The sequence below is a fragment of the Leishmania braziliensis genome, chromosome 36 (assembly GCF_000002845.2).
Source record: "Leishmania braziliensis MHOM/BR/75/M2904 complete genome, chromosome 36".
Lineage (NCBI taxonomy): Eukaryota > Euglenozoa > Kinetoplastea > Trypanosomatida > Trypanosomatidae > Leishmania > Leishmania braziliensis.
The window spans coordinates 2,264,634-2,282,656 of NC_009327.2; the positions used below are offsets into that span (position 1 = coordinate 2,264,634).

At 54.2% G+C, this 18,023-nt stretch overlaps 5 protein-coding genes across 5 annotated transcripts; all 5 read right to left on the minus strand.

Annotated features, from left to right (window-relative positions):
- Window positions 1–3,121: 3,121 nt before the first annotated feature.
- Window positions 3,122–3,622, minus strand: LBRM_35_6210 (putative kinetoplast DNA-associated protein; the record flags this gene model as incomplete). The annotated part of the gene is made up of 1 exon (XM_001569184.1): window positions 3,122–3,622. One exon carries the CDS (start codon window positions 3,620–3,622, stop codon window positions 3,122–3,124), a length of 501 nt encoding a protein of 166 aa, XP_001569234.1.
- Window positions 3,623–4,636: 1,014 nt separating this feature from the next.
- LBRM_35_6220 (hypothetical protein) lies at window positions 4,637–6,208 on the minus strand (the record flags this gene model as incomplete). The annotated part of the gene is made up of 1 exon (XM_001569185.2): window positions 4,637–6,208. The coding sequence occupies one exon, from the start codon at window positions 6,206–6,208 to the stop codon at window positions 4,637–4,639; it is 1,572 nt and encodes a 523-aa protein (XP_001569235.1).
- A 963-nt stretch (window positions 6,209–7,171) lies between these two features.
- On the minus strand, window positions 7,172–8,050 carry LBRM_35_6230 (conserved hypothetical protein; the record flags this gene model as incomplete). The annotated part of the gene is made up of 1 exon (XM_001569186.1): window positions 7,172–8,050. One exon carries the CDS (start codon window positions 8,048–8,050, stop codon window positions 7,172–7,174), a length of 879 nt encoding a protein of 292 aa, XP_001569236.1.
- Window positions 8,051–8,971: 921 nt separating this feature from the next.
- On the minus strand, window positions 8,972–10,867 carry LBRM_35_6240 (conserved hypothetical protein; the record flags this gene model as incomplete). The annotated part of the gene is made up of 1 exon (XM_001569187.1): window positions 8,972–10,867. One exon carries the CDS (start codon window positions 10,865–10,867, stop codon window positions 8,972–8,974), a length of 1,896 nt encoding a protein of 631 aa, XP_001569237.1.
- Window positions 10,868–13,086: 2,219 nt separating this feature from the next.
- On the minus strand, window positions 13,087–14,211 carry LBRM_35_6250 (conserved hypothetical protein; the record flags this gene model as incomplete). The annotated part of the gene is made up of 1 exon (XM_001569188.2): window positions 13,087–14,211. One exon carries the CDS (start codon window positions 14,209–14,211, stop codon window positions 13,087–13,089), a length of 1,125 nt encoding a protein of 374 aa, XP_001569238.1.
- Between the last annotated feature and the right edge of the window lie 3,812 nt (window positions 14,212–18,023).

Here is an 18,023-nt window from a genome sequence, read left to right on the forward strand (position 1 = left end):
CGCACGGCGGAGCGAATTGCTGAGCTGACGCGACGTCGCTGGCTCGCTTCTTGTGTGCCGCCGAAGAGACGTTGAGGGGGATGTACCATGTCGTCTTTGGGGTGCTTGAGCCCGAATGGAGGCTGGTTGAAAGCGACATAGGTGTGGAATTCTTAAAGCATCTTCAACATACTCCCGTGCAAGCGGCGCTTCTCTTCACTTGTCGTTTCTTCTCCACCAAGTAGAAACACACCAGAAGGTTCCACGTTCAGGTCCTTTCTATGGTCGCCAGTTTCGAGCTGTGCAATGCACGTGTCGAGGAGACCTACTTTATTTCTCCAGCGTGTTACAGTTGTTGCACGGTGCGAAGGAGGAGGAGGAGGAGGGCCGGTGAACAACACAACTTTGTGCAGTCACCTAAGAAGTACTTCAGCCCTTCTATGATGTCTTACTGATTGAAAAACGCGTCGTCCTCATCAAACGCGGTAAGCAAACATCGTGGAATTGTTTTTATGGACGATGCCCAGTCCACGTCCCGATGAGAAGCCAGCAACTTTCTTCCACTAAAGCTCAACCAAGACCACTGCGGGTTCCGTGAAGAACTCGAACGTGGCATGCACAGCGACGAGGTGTGTATTGGCCATTGTTGGAGATGTAGTCCTCCGATTGCTTTTTTTTCGTCTTCTAGTCGAGGTTTAGCTACTCTCACCGCGGCGCCTCGGAAGCAATGAGCGAGGTGTCGAGAAGAGAGATTAGCCACTCCTCACCGTTCCTTGATCAACCCTTACAGTAGTATATGCGTGTATTGATATTTAAGCGGCGTACAGCTGTGGAGAGTGCAGGGGGGGGGATGCAGGTACGCGAGCCCGTAGGCAGCGTCCACGTACCTCGTACAGAGAGAGGATTCTGTTGAAACAAACAAACAACAACACAAAAAGGAGGGGAGTTGCAGGAGAGAAGAGCAAAAGCAGCGCAGACAACACACTACAGCGATACACCGCGGCAGAGTCGATGACAAGAAGTAAATTCATAAAGACGTGAAATTATTCAATAAATGCATACCCAAGCCAACACTTACCAGGGGTCCGAGGCGGGAGAGATTGACAGCCAACGAGGGACAGATTTTCGTCCTGTTCGGCTCTTCACTGCCAACCTGTCTCAATCTGTCCCTCGTGCAGACTGACAACTAAAAAGTCGCTGCTCATCTTTGTTGTCACTCGTTTGAAAGAGGATGGGTGTGTTGGCATGTGTACGTGTAGCTATACTGGCTAGGAGGGGGGGGGAGGAGATGTAGTCCATCGTGAAAGTCCGATTGCCTAGCAAAATTGTGTGTCGCGCGTGTGTCGGTGTGTGGACCGAATACTTTAGTTGACGCGGTGAGCAGCACATGTGCGTGCAGGAGAGAGAGAGAGAGAGAAAAAAAAGGAAGAGACGGTAGGGTCGTATCCATAGTGAGTTAGTAGGAAGTCATAGAGAAGGGCGGCAATGCACAGGCAAGCGTCAACAGAAGCCAGGAGCGGAATCATCGTGTGTGAGGAATGCGAAGCAGCATCCTGCGCCCAATTCTACTGGTCAGGACGACATTAGGGTGTCCGGAGAAGCGGAATGGCGGCTCACTCAACAACTGCCAGCGTAACCATTTCTGTAGTCGTGTGGCCCTCTTGTCGTTGCGACAGGTTTGGGGGTGGGTGCAGAGGCCGCTCCAGCAATGGAAAAACCATGAGAGGTTTGGGTGCATCCATTTCAAGTCGGATTTCGCACTACTTCCTCCATGATGGTCGCTACAACTCTCTCCTTGCCATTTTGCATACGAAACGTATATCTATACACACAGACACCCTCTCTCTCTCTCTCGGCGGAAAACAGCAAAACCCCAAAACAAACTCAGCGCACAGAGGAGCGGATGCTTCAATCTAACACTCGAGGCACTCTATGCGTGGGCTCACCCACGCGAGGAAATTCATAAAAAAATCTATACCTGAAGAAGGTCGACAGAGAGGTGGGGGACGTTGTCGCGCGCCACGGCGACACCGATGTGCGAGAGAGAAAGACGAGGTAGAAGAGGAGGGGGCTGTAGGTGCTCCCGCGCAGACGATAGCGTCGGGGAGGAAAGAGGACAAAGGCGAAGAAGGCTGCTGTACACATACATTCATACCCACGAAGACGCAGAGAAAGTATAAAAGGTAGAGAGTGAGTACTCTATGGCTTGGGAGAAAGAAGGCAAGAGATATACCTAGAGACACAAACGCGTGTGTTGGGGTAAAGCTCATTATGGAAGGCCTGTACGCTTAGGTGGGGCCTTCCCCAGACGAATTCACTCGAGCAGGTACACACCTCTGAAATGATCTCAGTGATGATGACCCACGATGGGCCAAGAAGTGTGCTTGTGTATGAGTGCCGCCCTTCAGCCACCGGTCCCACCGCTCGTGCGTTCTTGTAGACTCTAGTAATCTCCTGCGCCCCTATGCGCTTCTCTTTTCGTTCTCGCATCTCGTTAGCTTTCGTGTACCAGCTCAGTAGATGCCTCTTCCCTTATTACGTTCTTGCCTCAGAAAACTAAGATCTCTTTCTCCGCATGAAACACACGTACACAAAGTGACGCACACCGTAATAGCATCCCTCTTCATCATCCATTACTTTGTCTAGCTGCAATACTCAGCATGTGTATGAGTTCTCTCCACTTTGCGCGGCAAAAGGGCTGCATAGGCTGTTGCTCGTTGTCCCTGCAAGAAAGAAAAGGGGTGGTCGTCGTCGTAGTCGTCATCATCTACGTACAAATACACGCGTACGGAAGAAGTCGAAGAAGCATGAAAAAGGAAGACGTAACGACACGCGATAAGAGCAAAAAAAAAAAATAATAAGGAAAAAAAGAGGAAACCCCCGAAACACACACACACACACGTACAAACGGATCGAGAGAGGGCAAGGCCTGTATGTGTTGCTTTGCGCGTATGCTGCAGGAGAGCGAACTCCCTGTGGTCGAGTCTGGAGGAGGAAGGGTTGAGGGGCGGGGGTGAAAGAGCACTTGGAACGACCCGGATCAGAAAGGGAATGTGTGGATGAGGCTTAAGCCATCCCGCTGGGTCAGATTTTTCTTCACAGTGGGCACTGCGCAGAACGCATGACCACAAGAGCTATTTCCCTACTTCTTTCTGGAAGCCTTCTTGGTGGCGGCCTTCTTGGGGGCGGCCTTCTTGGCCCTGGGTACCTTGGCCGCCTTTGACTTGGCGGCGGCCTTTTTCACTGCCGCCTTGGCCGAGGTCACCTTCTTGGCATTCCTGTCCTTAAGCGCCTTCGCCACCTGCACTTCGATCGGCTTGTGGAGCTCGTACAACTGAGACAAGGCAGAGAACCGCTTGCGGTAGTTGAGGCCCTTCACCACGTTGTAGTTCTTCCGCACAAACTCCGCAAATTCCGTCTTGCGCGGCGGCCTATGGTGCTTCGCCTTGCGCAGGTTTGGGTGCACCTGCGCCCTCTTCTGCAAATCACGGCGCTGCCGTAGCGAAAGCTCCTTGTACATCTTGGACAGTATCTTGCCGCGCTTTGCAATCGACACGCCTTGCAGTGACGGGTTGTTCTTCTGGTCCATCAGGAAGACGGAAAAGGGGCTAACGCCGCGGAGAAGACGCACTGCGCGGAACATTTGATGGCGACAGAGGGGATGGTACGTCTAAAAGATAAAGGAGTAGAGAGGCCTCAGGAGGCACACAGGCGAGGCAACAGAAAAAAAATAAAAGATTCTATGAGGAGTATATATAGAGATGAGCACGGGCACAAGTAGAGCACGACTACAACGGACAAGATGATGGTATAGTGAATAGAGCTGAAGGTCAGAAACGAGGTCGGCGCTGGCGGGGACACTTCGTCTCACTCTCTCTCTCTCTTTCTCCTTGAGTACTACACCGAGGTGAGAGCTATGGGGGTGGGAGCTTTCAAGCCAAAGTGCGGCAAAATAAAGGCAAAACAAGCACGGTCAGCAAAGGAGAGAGAAGGTCGATAGAGAGAGAGCTGGAAATACCACACGGAGTGCAAGCGCAAAGGGAGAGAGAGAAGGCGAGAGGCGTTCAACTGAAACCAAAGCGATCATTCGCTCACCAGTCATCCAGTGAAAGGAAAGAAAACAACAACAACACTTTCTGCCATTCAGAGACACAGCAAAGAGTTGCTTCGCCTTTTCCTTGAGAGTAGCACATTGGCTGCACCTGCTTTCGAAATCAGTAAGTGTGCCACCACAGGTAGTGGAAGGACAGTCCACAGGCGACAACCTATGCGTGTGTGTGTGTGTGTGTGTGTGGGTGGGTGGGTGTGCTTGTGTGCAGATCAGTCAATGTACGCGCATACGGCAAGTGGCTCATGCTGTTCTTCTCTCTCTCTGTTTCTTTTGCATGCGGAAGCTCACGTATGCATCAGCAGCAGGACGAAAGGAAGAACATTAGCGTGACGCTTTCCAGGTCCCCTAGCAGAGAGGAGGGTCCGGGAAGAGGCCTACGCCATCCCCTCACTTTCCCCTACAGGCACACAACTACAAGCGTCCATCACTTACTCGCTCATCTCCCTTAATGTGAGAGCACGCTGTGCAGAACACATGTCAGTGAAGGGCAACTTATGCAAAGAAACGTGAACATAACCTACGCAGCTCAGCGAGCTGTGAGGAACATCATGCAGGCAGAACTGCTTTAATGCGCCCAGCAAGTGTGTAGGCATCGTGCATGGCACAGTGCACGTCACCTTCAATTAGGTCACACTCGTTCACCACTGAGTGATACCAGCAGTACCCATTCTCTTCTCTTCGAGCGCCTCTGTTGGGCCGGTGGGTAAGGGAAGGGGTTCCCTGTGAATCTGCAATGCCGCCGCGTTCGAGAGCGACAGCCTCCAGTACGCTTATATCAAAGCAGTAGATGTCCTCTGCACTCGGTATCCAGTTCCCTACCTCCAGCGCCCCTTTCTCTTCGAGCGCGGTAAAAGTGTGGCCGTTGTGCCACTGCAACGCAGCGGCTGCGTAAAGCCACCGCAAAGCCTGCATGTCCATCAGCGTCGGACTCGAAGGGGCACCTTTGCTGATGAGAATCACACTGGGATTGCGCACGAACTGGCGATCCACCAGGACAGCCTTGTCGTAGAAGTTGTCCGTAAGAAATGTGGCGCTGTGGTACGGAATTAGGTGTGTGTTAAGGCAGTTGTACAGGACGTTTTCCTCATTCTCCGCCTCGACATTACCAGGGTGGCAAAAGAAGTGAAGCGGCGACAGGACAGCGGAGCTAGTCGATGCGTGTGTGCTGTGAATGGGCAGAAACGCGTACTCGGCCGGAAGTGGCACGCTATGCTCCATCACAGCGTACGCCTCAGTATCCACAGCAACAAAAGTAATGTTTGACCAGTCACCAGCTGCAGCAATGCGGGCGAGGAGACGCTCCTTGCTGAGCATGAGCATTGCTGCGCCGCGCGTCCACGTTCGTCGCGAGGGCTTTGGTTGGACCTTATTGGCGATACATGTGGACCCAGTTTTACTCTGACTCTTCGTCCAAAACCTCACGTCGGACGGCGTTGCACCACGCCAGCCGGGGTGTAAACTTTTCAGAACGTCAAGCACGGCAGGATCGGTGGAGAGCGGCAGCGCCCACCCAATAGCCTCACTATGGTCGTACCCGGGAACGATATCGAGCCCCTCACCACCCACACCCTTCGTCCCGACGAACAACTCCTGGTGAGCGGAGCACAGCATAGCGCGATTTAGTGCCTTGTCGACCGGAATTAGAATACACGACTCGCGGTTAGCACACAGAAAACGCGAGGCAGGAGACGATTTGCCCTCCTCGACCCAGGCTTCAAGGGATTCTGACATCTGCAAGTTGGTCGCCGTTAAGGAATGGTCGCTTGGCATCGCTGCACATGACGGAGAGGCGTCACCGTTGTTTCGAAGGTTGTCGGCGATTTGTTCCTCTGCAGGTACGTGGAGCAACTCCGCCACATCGGTAGCACTCAGTCGGCAGGAGCAGACAGCCGCCATGGCTTGGTCTTCAGCATCCGGGGAGAGGAAGTGGCTTCCGAACTGTGTGCGAAAGAAGCCGTCACTGGCTTCGAAGACGCAGGCGTAGCCACTAACCAAGGTGCTAATCGCTTGCTCGTGTTTCTCCAGTAGGAGGCTCGCCTGCTCCGAATTGGTGAGCAGGTCGCTGCTTTCGCTAAACACCTCTGAGACATAGCCGTCGATATCACTGTCGCTGTACATTTTCTTCAAACGTCACGCCTCATTTCTCTCTCCGTTTCCCACGTCCCCCACCCTCCTGTGCCCTTCCTCAACAGCGAGGTAGACAAACGGCCGCTTCAACAACACGAATAAAGCGTTGCGCGGAGAAGCTGAAGAGATGCTACTACGATAGAGATGGTAATGAGTATTACTGAGAACGAAAAAAAAAAAAACACCCGCAGCACACACAAGGCAGAGAGAAAGAGAGAAATAGCGAGCTATTTTACCCGGATGTGGCAACACGCTGAATGTGTGCGTCAAGATAAAGGAAAAGACAGTAAAGCAGGTTTGACGGTAGTGAGGGTCAAGGACGTGTCCTTCACCTCCCCAGGCATGGGCAGCGTCGTAGATTGACTTCCCCTGTACCCAGACGGAGGTGCTCAAAAACCCTACAAAGACAGAAAATCAACATAGGCAAAGACACATGTGTCAAACAGGAGAGCCCCTACCGCTAGGAGCAGCAGTCATACGCTTTGAGGAGACGAGAAAAAACAAGGTGTGAGGCGTCGCATACCAGCTGTCTTCACATGACTACCTCTGAGTTGCTGCACTCGTCTGCGTTTCTTGCAGTGGAGTCCGCGTGGCTGCTTGGGGATCACGTCATGGTGAAGGGACTCGTTGCAGTGCTCCGTCACGAGTCGACAGCACGACTCTAGAAGCTCATGAAGAGGCGGAATGCGCAGAGGGAGAGCGAGGGAAAAGACCTCCACGAGGAGCAGCTCTTCTGGTGTGTTGAGGAAACAGGGAAAACAGTCGCAGCGTCGGTGCAAGAGGAGCGGGGGAAAAAGTCGAGTGCGGCCCAGGAGGGAGAGGCGCCGCTCGCTGCAGAAGTCAAATACTCGAGATTATCACTTGTTGACGATGGCCAGCAGGTAAATGCATCACACATATTCCTCCTGGCCCCATTTGTACTCCTCTCCAACAGAAAGCAGAGGAGCTTTCACGTCACTTTCGCGGCTCTGCAGGCCCAGCCACAGCACTGTCCTCTATAGGTGTGGAAAGCATCTTTGTGACACTCTCAATGGTGGTGATTTGGTTCCGTAACGCGCCCATCTTCTCCCTCAGAGCAGTGACCTTGGCGAATTCCTTGTCTCGCTCGCCTCGACTCGTCGTAGCGCGACGCCGGGCCATTGCGAGATCGCTCTCCAGTGCCTTGAGGACGCGCGTGGTACGGTCCTTATCTGTTGAAGCAGACTCGTACACCTTTTTCGCATCCTTCAGCTGCGTTTGAAGAACAGAGAAGCGAGCGAGGAACTCTTCCACCTTGGCTTTGAGGTCATCCTGCACCTGCTTGGCGGCGATCAGCTGCTCTGTTTCTGTTTCTAGCTGCTTCTGAAGCTCGGAGGTACGGCAGATGTTATCCATCTTCTTTTTCGTGAGCGCCTCCACCTCGCCCTCGCGCTTCGCCAGCAACGCTTCGAATTTCTCTTTGCCAGAGCCCGAGTGCTCCTCGTAGATCTCCTGCTGCTTCATAAGCAGCTCCTTTCGCGCCATCGCGTCCTGCTCACGTTGTATCAACTCTCTCGATATCTCATCCACCTCAGCTATACGTCGCTTCAGCTCCTCTGAGATCTGCTTTCGCTGAAGCTCGTCGTCCTCTTTCACGGCTTTATATTTCGCCTCGGACCCGTCGTTTAGCTTCTCGAGAGTCTCTTGCACACTCCTCAATTTCGCCAGCTTCTCCTGCTCGACCTCGAGCTCTCGACGGAGATCTTCTTCTTGCTTCAGCTTGCTGTCCAGCTCCTGCTGCTTCGTCTCTAGCTCTAGTTCGCGGTTACGAATGCGAAGCAGCTGTGTTACGAGTCGCTCGGATAAGACAGACATGATGAAGGTGAATTTTGAGTGTCGCTCGTATACTTGATCTTCTCCAAGAAAATCGGGTGAGATCTGTAGAGGGATGAGTTCGCAACAGAATTGTACCGAGTGAGGTGCGAGAGAAGGGGGTGGGTAAGAGGTGGTGTAGAGGGGAGTCTCGCCGCTTCTTGGCTCTGTGGTTGTGTCTCTGCGAGGGAGTTTCGAAGGCCGACACGTTCGCAGGAGTCCTGGCTGCTCTTGTGTATGAATATATCGGTGTGCGTATGTGTGTGCGTCAATCTAAGTAGGAGGGAGGAGATCGACAGTCTGTGAAAATAAGGTGGTGAAGAGCGAGCCAAGAAGCTCAACGAGGGAAGCGGGCAAAAAAAGAAAGGCATGTGTCGTTAGCAGTGGCAGCGGGTGACAGTCGCTCACAATCGAGGGTGATCGAGTTGGGAAAGAATGCGATATGCAGTGATGTCTTCTCCGTGTGTGTGTGTGTGTGTGTACGCGTCACACTGCACAGGACGCACCAATCGCACATGCAAAAGAGAGATGCTACCAAGGCATGCTACGCCCCCTTTCTCGGCAAGCGCAAGCTGTGGAGACTGACGCACCTTGACACGCTCCTCGCAAACGACTGAGGCAACATCAAGCACGCTCCTGTTGCACTGTTTTCATTACGAAAAGGGGGAAAAAAATAACTGAATGTAGCCCAACCGCAGAGCGAATATATACGTTAGCCCACCCGTGAGTTTGTTTCCTGAAACACCGACACGATAACAGCACTAGCGAACGTGGCGAGAGCCGCACGAGAAAGGAGGAGGAAAGCCAAAGGAAAGGTGCAAGCGCTGTACGTTCCATTCACTGTTCCTCGAAAGAAATACAGCAGAACGGTCGCTTTCCTTCATCCCCTTGGATGATTCTCTCCTGACATACTACTCGACGCTGCTAACTGTCGCGTAGGTCCTCAGCAACAAATTTTTTGAAGTTCGCACTGTCACGGTTGGAGATTTCGGGGATTGGCAGAAACACAATTTTGCGCGGGGTCGTCGCGTCAAACATGTACAGTGTGATGTCGCCACCGTAGTGGGCGAGAACATCCTTTGTAACTCTCTGCAGCATGTTCTCGCATACGCCGCATGGGAAGAGCGGGTTCGCCTCCTTCTTGGAGGCCATGCCATGCACAAATACCTCGCGCACGCCCCAAGTGGGTACACCGAGCGAGGCGAGCTTTCCCATCGCATTCTGCTCGGAGCAGCGCGACCCGCTCGGCGTACTCAGCTCGTAATTCACCGCTATTACGCCTCGCCGCATACACTGGCACCACGCGCCGCTCGGCGTGCCCATCGCTTCAATGTCCGACGGAAAAGATGCCTCAATATGCTCTTCGTGGGTGTTGTATGGGTTGTCGCCGTTGCGGTGACAGTGGCACCTGTTAACGTCTACAAAGGTGAGCACCGATGTGACCACCGGGCGTGTCGGATCGTGCTTGCGCCAGCTGCAGTGCGCACGCGTGCGGCAGAAGTGCTGAATCATGCGCGTTGCATTGCTGAAGAAACTGTTTGGATGTTCCTTCTTCAGGTCGATGATGTTAAAGGCCTCGTCGGTGCCGTAGCGGGCGCGAATCAGTGAGCACACATCCATCACAAAGGGGGCAACCGGGAGCTGCACAAAGTCAGACGCGGTCAAGTTGAGGAGGTCACCGACCGTATTCAAATACACCGGGAGTTCCACAGGCACCTCGATGCGCGGGAACGCCATCAGCGCACTCTGCAGCGGCATCTTCGTGTCCAAGTCACGCAGCACCGAGAGCGTCAAAAAAGCTTCGGCCCACTGTGGCGGGACTCTGGCGGCCAGTGAATCGAAGGCGACGTTGCCCAGTACCTGCATGTCACCTACGGTATGCACACCTTGCTCGTCGAGGAACTCAAAGAATCGTCCCGCCTCCTTCTGTGACAGAGCGACATCCATCACGTGCCGACTCCACTCACATAGGCTAATCCCTGACGTCTGCGTCTGCTTTGGTGTCACCGCCTGCTTTGGTGTCACCGTCTGGTCGGTGTGTATATACAGGCAGCTGATCCCGTTGCGGCATGCTTTGTTGAAGCGGCACATTGTCGGCACCACAGCAGGCAGCACCTTGGCCGCCTTAAGTCCTAGAGAGAAAAAGTATCCGGCTGTTGGCTGTATATGGTTCTGCGCTACACGGACGTTCTGCCCGGCGCGTGCGACTGTCAGCGGTAGCCTCGGCAATGTTTCCAGACGCATGCGCCACACGCCGGGCCTGAAGTGGATTCGGTTGCACGAGCAGCCTGATCTCTCGCACCCAAGGAAACAGCGATGCACCTTCTTGGGGGAAACATAGTACCGGATCGGCGGTGGTTGTACGTCGCGCTTATGGAAGAGGTAAAACGACACGCCACAGCCGTGGCCGGCTGTCCCGCTCGCTTCATTGTGGATGCCTGAAAAGCTAATGCTACCGCTGAGCATGGGCGGCGACGCGCGGCAGTTCTCGTTTGGGGGGTAGGGACTGTACGTCATCGGCGAGATGAATGGCGGTGATGGTGACGGTACAGTCCCTGAACTCAACAGAGAAGTGTGGTGACCCAACTCAATGTTCTCGGGTGTAACGGTGCCTTCTGGCGCCAGAGACGGTGCCTTGGCAGCCACCTGCGCACTCCCTATCGAGCAAGTGGCAAACGCATCATCGTCGTAGAGCAGTGTCGAGTCCTCTGCAGTGAGGGCAAGTACGACGTAGGACTGCGCCTGTTGCGCCTCCTTCAATGGGAGATATCCTTTGTAAAATGAGATTGAATAAAACGTCTGTGCGGCGATTTCGGACATGGCTGGTGATACGTGGGGAGGGAGAGAGCGAGGGGGCGGTACGTATGAAGAGGAAAGAGTAAGATGAAATCGCACAGAAGAGAGGAGCAACAGCAAGAAATAAGAATTGCGCCTAAAGCAGACATATGGAGAGGGAGGCGTCGCGGGCTAATCGGGCACAGCCTATAGAAGCTAAAATGAGTCCCTTAAAAACTGGGTTGCTTCACAGAGGGACTGTAGAAGGCGAGGCAAAAAGAGCTCAACACAGTTGCAAAGATGAGAAAGGCACACATGTAGTGGCCATTACATCGCTGAGGACGCTGGTGCCCATCTTATACTGCTTCATTGAATGTCCCTGTGGAGTTTTTTAACCCCTTTGCCTCCCCTCCCCAGCCTGCGGTTAATCCAGAAACTGATAGTCTATGGTGGCTTGTCATGTAAAACAGCAGGAAATCCAGCGGCACTGAGAAGCGTAAAAGACGTCGTGAGAGTCACCGGCGATCAGAAGAAAAAAAAAGAGAGGAGGAGGAGGAAGCACAGGCGTCGGTGTCTTCGTCCAAGCGTGTCCTTCCATCACGAGTCAGTCCACAGGCACACGGCAGCCCCTCACCTACCTCCGTGGTACTGTGGCGCATCCCTGGCCGTCTCGCACGAGCCCTCCCCTTGCCGTCGAATCGTGCCAGGCGCCTAGGGGGCTCTTTTGGCCCTTCCTCGTCCCCTCTTCGCATAGGTGCTGCGCGAGCGCCGCCAGACGGACTGAGTAGACGGCGTGCCCAGGTCCAGGGGCGAGCGAGGATGAGGAAAGGAAGCCGCGTCCAGGGTCCTGTTCGTGGGCGGCGGCGTCCACCGTGCGGGTGGTCAGGTGTGGTGCAGGTGCATGTCGGAGGAGCTCAAGGAGGAGGTGGTGGTGGGCCAGCTGCAGGTCAAGTCCCTCGGAGACCCTGCACCCTGTCTGTACGCCATGACTCCCCCCGAGTCGCTTCAACCAGCGGTATCGCGGGGAGACGCTCCCCATGGGGGCCTGGAGGACTCTCGGTGGCGTAGCTCGAGTTGTGCTCGTCATGGCTGCGACATCCGCGCCTCATCGGCACACCCCGGCAGATGTGGGAGATGCCGCACGTTTCGCGCCGATGCACTATGGGGCGGATCGGTAGGGATCCTGCTGCACCCCACCCTCGCCTGAACCCGCACAGCTTCCCCTTCGAGCGGGTGCAGTGGGATTTGATGAACTGGCGACCCGACGCATAGTGGACATGTGCGATTGTCGGCGTGACTGCGACCCTCTGTAGTGGAGCGCCAGCGCAACCCCGTTTGGACACACCAACAGTCTGACGGCAAAGCAGGGGTCCGACAGCAGATTGGGTGCTTTCCCAGAGAGTGAGTGCTGGACGCTGGTACCACGGTGATTATAAGAGTGGGGTAATCACACACACACACACACACACACACACACACACACACACACACACACCGAGAGAAAACAAAACGCACGATAGGAAAACTAAAGAAACAGAGGTGCGAACAGTCACAATGGACGGCACCGTGAAGCTCACAGGAACATAGCCGTCAAGCGTATAAGAGGAAAAGAACACGCCCAGAAGACAACAACGCGCACTCACATATGCACAAGGGCAGGCAGAAATGAGGAAAAGAAACCTATAGGTGGAATACCGTGAGACAAGCTAACAAAGCCTGTGGCTGCGCACCGAGTCAGCCAAAGGTAGACGACGTTTTTCATCTCCTACACTTGATCGTGTAGTGATCATCTTGAACAGTGGCTACCCCCTCTTCCCTTTCCTCTATTTCCTTCATGATACTCTGCCCTCTCCCTTTTCACGTTGTGATCCCTCGCAGAATGAGTGACCAGGGACTGCTTGTGAGGTAGAAGACGAGGTGGGGGCTAAAGTCAGAAGCACAAGTACCTTCGTTGCTTGTGTTTGATGAGTTTCTGTGCGTATGCCAACCTGTGTAAGAAACATATCTATGAAGACTACCTTCTCCGCCAACCACCACTCACGTTAGTGGGTCCTACGCAGCTGCGGTGCAAGACGTGGGTGAAAGTGCTGGGAGACGCATGTCCTAGCAAGAGACAATGAAAGGCGCAGGTGCCGTACAATCTTACACAAGAAGTGGCTGGCGACGTGCGTCACTCTCCTCTCACTCCTCAACGCGCCGTTTCTTTCCTCTTCCGATAAAAAAAACCTCTATTCCGCTTGTATTGCCTTCTTTGCCCCGAATCATCAAGAGGCGCCTTGTTTCATCAAACACTCCCTTGTGTCCCTAACCAACTTCACCATGTCCACCACACACTCGCGCTGCATCAGTTGCGTAAACGACATGACGTACGGCACGTTAATCGACGCCATCGTGTCAAATGTGATCCAGTCGTTTAGCGGACGCACACACAGGATGGAGCTTTGGATTGCTCCAGAAGTTTCGGCCGCAGAGGCCTCGCTGGTGTTATCAGTCACAAAGACGATGCGCATGTCCTCCGGCGACAGATCCAGCTGCTCCGCCAGGAGGATTCGGATTTTCATGTAGCTCTTCGGCATCAGCTTTGTGCCGACAAGTATAGGGTCAAAATACGCCGTAATGAACGGGTTTAAATCGCCATATGGGGTGTGACCCATGAGGAGCTTCTGGGCTGCGATGCTTCCCGTGCTGTAGAGTGCGATGCGCGTCTTCTCCGCCATGGCTGGTCCTCCGGCGTAGCGAAAGAACGCATTCACATCGGGAAACACCTGTGACTGCAACTTTCCCTCTGCAAACACCTCCGCCCAGATGGCGGCCTGGACAGCCTTTATGGTAGGATGCGATGAGCCCTTCTTCACCTCGTCGTGAAAAAGGGCGCAGAATTCATGACGCGTCACCTCATTCGCAGCTGCATCCTTCCAGTCGCGTGCCTCACTCGCCGAAAGAGCATCCGAAAAGGCCTTCCAGCCGGTCGTTTGTCTCTTTGCCACTGGCGAAGACTGCGGGTGGGCCGCTGCTGTGAGGAGGTCCACAAACGCCGGGTTAGCAGGGAAGTGCGTGGTCATGTAGGTCTCAACACGGGCATCGGCAAGAGGGATCATCGTTTGCCGCACAAAAGGCAGTGGCGTAGTCGTACCCTCAATGTCGAAGAGAAACACAGTGATGGGCTCCGACATGGATGCAATGGCATAGGCTGGATCGTCGGGCACAGGAAGATGAATCTGCTTTTTCTCGAGGAGTTGAAACACATCGGGCGTCGTCCCAGGGACGCTTTGTAACCTCTGCTGAATCATCGAGTACAGCTCCGCGTAGTCGACATCGGGAGGCACTGTTCCCGTTAAGCGCGACAAGTCGAGCTGTGCCGCAAAGCAAGAGAGGGCGTTCCCCAACATGTTTCGGTAGAGCGAGAAGGCGCACCCAAAGCGACGGTTCCACGATAAACTCGTGTGTATAGCAAATAAAAGAGGAAGACAAAGATGAAAAACAAAAAACACACTCGGAAACGGAGAGAGAAGGCGAAGGCAACTCACCAAAAACTGAGAGGGTAGGGGGAGGGAAAGAGGCAAGCACGCATACCAAGATAAATGTGCGGATAGCGAGGGCAGCGAGAGAGAGAGACACAGACTCAACGGACACAGCGATGGCGCGAAAAGGGGCGTAGGATACGAAGTGATGAAGAGGGATGAGAAGAGGGAGAGACCACACTTTTGCTTTTGATTGGGAGAATCCTCTCTTGCAAAATGGTTAAACTGATGTGTCGGTGCGCCTGCGTGGGCGTTGATGCGCGTTCTCCGGGGTATTGTTATTCAGGGAAGAAGAGAAAAGAGAAGAGGGGCGGGGTCGTGCCGGAAAAGAAATAAACACACATACATACACACACACACACACATATATATATATATATATGCGCGTGTGTGTGCGTGTAAGGAAACAGTAAAGGAGAACGACGAGCAGCCACACTAATGAAATCGCTGCACGAGAGTAAATCAGGGGGAAGAGGAGACAATGTTGTCGTGTTGATGTTTGTTTGTGCGTCCCGTTCCTTCTTGTCCTTGACAACGGACTTGAATACGCGACAACGACACTCGCAAACCGGAAGTAACGGAGTGAATGACACGAACAACACTAAACGGGGAAACAAAGAAAGAAAGCGAGTAGGGAAGAAGAAGCGGGGGTTGGTGGCATACTAACGTCAAGGCACCCCCCAAAAAAAACAAAACCGAACGAAGAAGAGGGCGTACGAAAGAAACCAGAGGAAGAGCACACGGAGGGGGGGGGTAGGAGGAGAGGACACACCAATATCGGCGTAAAGAGGTATAGGTGTCACCCAGTCTTTAACAGGAAACGACCTTTCCCGGCCTTGCAATCAGCGAGGAAGATGGGGGAAGAGAGGAGGAGTAGGGTGAAGCGAAGAAGCACAAGACGAATGAGGTGTGGGCGTGTGCTTGTGTGGATGTTGCTTGCCCCTCGGTAACGAAAGGTCAGAGAGAGAGAGAGGGCGGCGGGATGAAGAGAAAAAGGCAATTCGCTTAGTTGGGGGGGGGGGTTCTATCCCATTTTCGAACCTGTTCTAGGCGGCACCATAAATGTCTTGAACGTTGCCCGATGGGGAAAGCTGACTTGGAGTGTTCCCTTCTCACGGTATTGCTGTTTATTTTTGTGATGACTTCTACAACAGTGCAGCGCACACCCCCTTCCCGTGTTCCTCACGTCTCATCATTCCCCATGTCACTTAATATGCAGGGTCACAGTCCACGCCGTCAGCAGAACTAGCGGCCGACAGAATGTATCGAGGCGTGTCTGTGGGGGGGGGGGGCATTACTGCATGAATCTCAGCATGAATCGCATGACCGCATGTGTAGCTCTTACGTAGGGCGGAAAGGCCCGCCGTACTGTCGATGCGTGCGTGTCTTCGCGCTCCCCGTAAATGGCGCGAATGCCGCACGAACACAGTCAAGCACGCAGTGCTCCGTTTCGTTGTTGCCACCACCTGCGCCTGACGCCACTCAACCGCTACCGGCGACGACTGTCTGCCGCGTAGGTCGGGGAACGCATGCCGCCCTCCCCATCCTAGCGGAATTGCACAAGCATGGAGATCACACGCTGCAGCAAATCCGCTCACGGCGCAAAGAGGCGACGGCCCGTGGCCGCTTGAAAATCAGGCGGCGCGTCATCGTAAGAAAACCATAAAATGTGCAAGCAGGCACGTCCAGGACTCGGGCGGCAGGCCAAAGGCGTCACATGAGCCGCCCCAGTCCTTCCCGCAGCAGTTGCTTGGTCGCATCAGCTCTCAGTTTGGTGCACGTCTGCTCTCCGACACAGCCCGTTCCAAAGCTGCCGTCCAACAACACGCCAGCAAGCCCATGCCTATGGGAGACGCCGGTCTCGTTTGCTGCTCAAAAGGTGCTGTCGACCGTTTTCCCGGCGCGTCGAGTCGCCTGCAGAGTTGTCCCCACCGCCTGTGTGGACCACTCGTCAGTTGGGTTCTGTCGATCCACACGCTCACGTGATCGCTAGAGGCGAGTCGCCTCGCACCCATACAAAGGATGGCAGGCCAATGCTGTCTGCCACCATCTGCGTCACCGCTGGTCTAGCGGCCAAGTCCGTTGGGTGCGCGTTCGTCACTGATGCACGGAGCCGCCTCTGGCTCGCAAGCTGAAGAGCGCCCGCAGGTGCAGGGGAAGAAGCACCTGCAACAAGGACGCTGTCAGCTCCGTCACCCCTCCACATTCGTCGAGCACGAGCTCCTGCGGCTGTTCATCCAAATCCCCCACACCTTTGTAACGATGCTCTTTTCCAGCCAGCGACTGACTTGTCGCGGCCAGAGGGGTGAGCCGCCGTCTGAGACGTCCCTTCCTCTCTTCCACTACGGTGAAAGCCGATCCGAGGAGAGGGCTCGGTGCCGCGCTCGCCTCCTGTGCACCTCGTGTCGTGTACACGACGAATGCGGGTGCGGCATCCCCCGTAGGGCGGCAGCCATTGCTGCGGCGAGTCGGCAGGCGGTCACTGCTGTGGGGCGTGCGCATGCAGTGCGGCAGCCTCAGTTCGCGCTGCATGCGCACGGCGGAGCGGAATTGCTGAGCTGACGCGACGTCGCTGGCTCGCTTCTTGTGTGCCGCCGAAGAGACGTTGAGGGGGATGTACCATGTCGTCTTTGGGGTGCTTGAGCCCGAATGGAGGCTGGTTGAAAGCGACATAGGTGTGGAATTCTTAAAGCATCTTCAACATACTCCCGTGCAAGCGGCGCTTCTCTTCACTTGTCGTTTCTTCTCCACCAAGTAGAAACACACCAGAAGGTTCCGCGTTCAGGTCCTTTCTATGGTCGCCAGTTTCGAGCTGTGCAATGCACGTGTCGAGGAGACCTACTTTATTTCTCCAGCGTGTTACAGTTGTTGCACGGTGCGAAGGAAGAGGAGGAGGAGGGGCGGTGAACAACACAACTTTGTGCAGTCACCTAAGAAGTACTTCAGCCCTTCTATGATGTCTTACTGATTGAAAAACGCGTCGTCCTCATCAAACGCGGTAAGCAAACAACGTGCAATTGTTTTTATGGACGATGCCCAGTCCACGTCCCGATGAGAAGCCAGCAACTTTCTTCCACTAAAGCTCAACCAAGACCACTGCGGGTTCTGTGAAGAACTCGAACGTGGCATGCACAGCGACGAGGTGTGTATTGGCCATTGTTAGAGATGTAGTCCTCCGATTGCTTTTTTTTCTTCTTCTAGTCGAGGTTTAGCTACTCTCACCGCGGCGCCTCGGAAGCAATGAGCGAGGTGTCGAGAAGAGAGATTAGCCACTCCTCACCGTTCCTTGATCAACCCATACAGTAGTATATGCGTGTATTGATATTTAAGCGGCGTACAGCTGTGGAGAGTGCAGGGGGGGGGATGCAGGTACGCGAGCCCGTAGGCAGCGTCCACGTACCTCGTACAGAGAGAGGATTCTGTTGAAACAAACAAACAACAACACAAAAAGGAGGGGAGTTGCAGGAGAGAAGAGCAAAAGCAGCGCAGACAACACACTACAGCGATACACCGCGGCAGAGTCGATGACAAGAAGTAAATTCATAAAGACGTGAAATTATTCAATAAATGCATACCCAAGCCAACACTTACCAGGGGTCCGAGGCGGGAGAGATTGACAGCCAACGAGGGACAGATTTTCGTCCTGTTCGGCTCTTCACTGCCAACCTGTCTCAATCTGT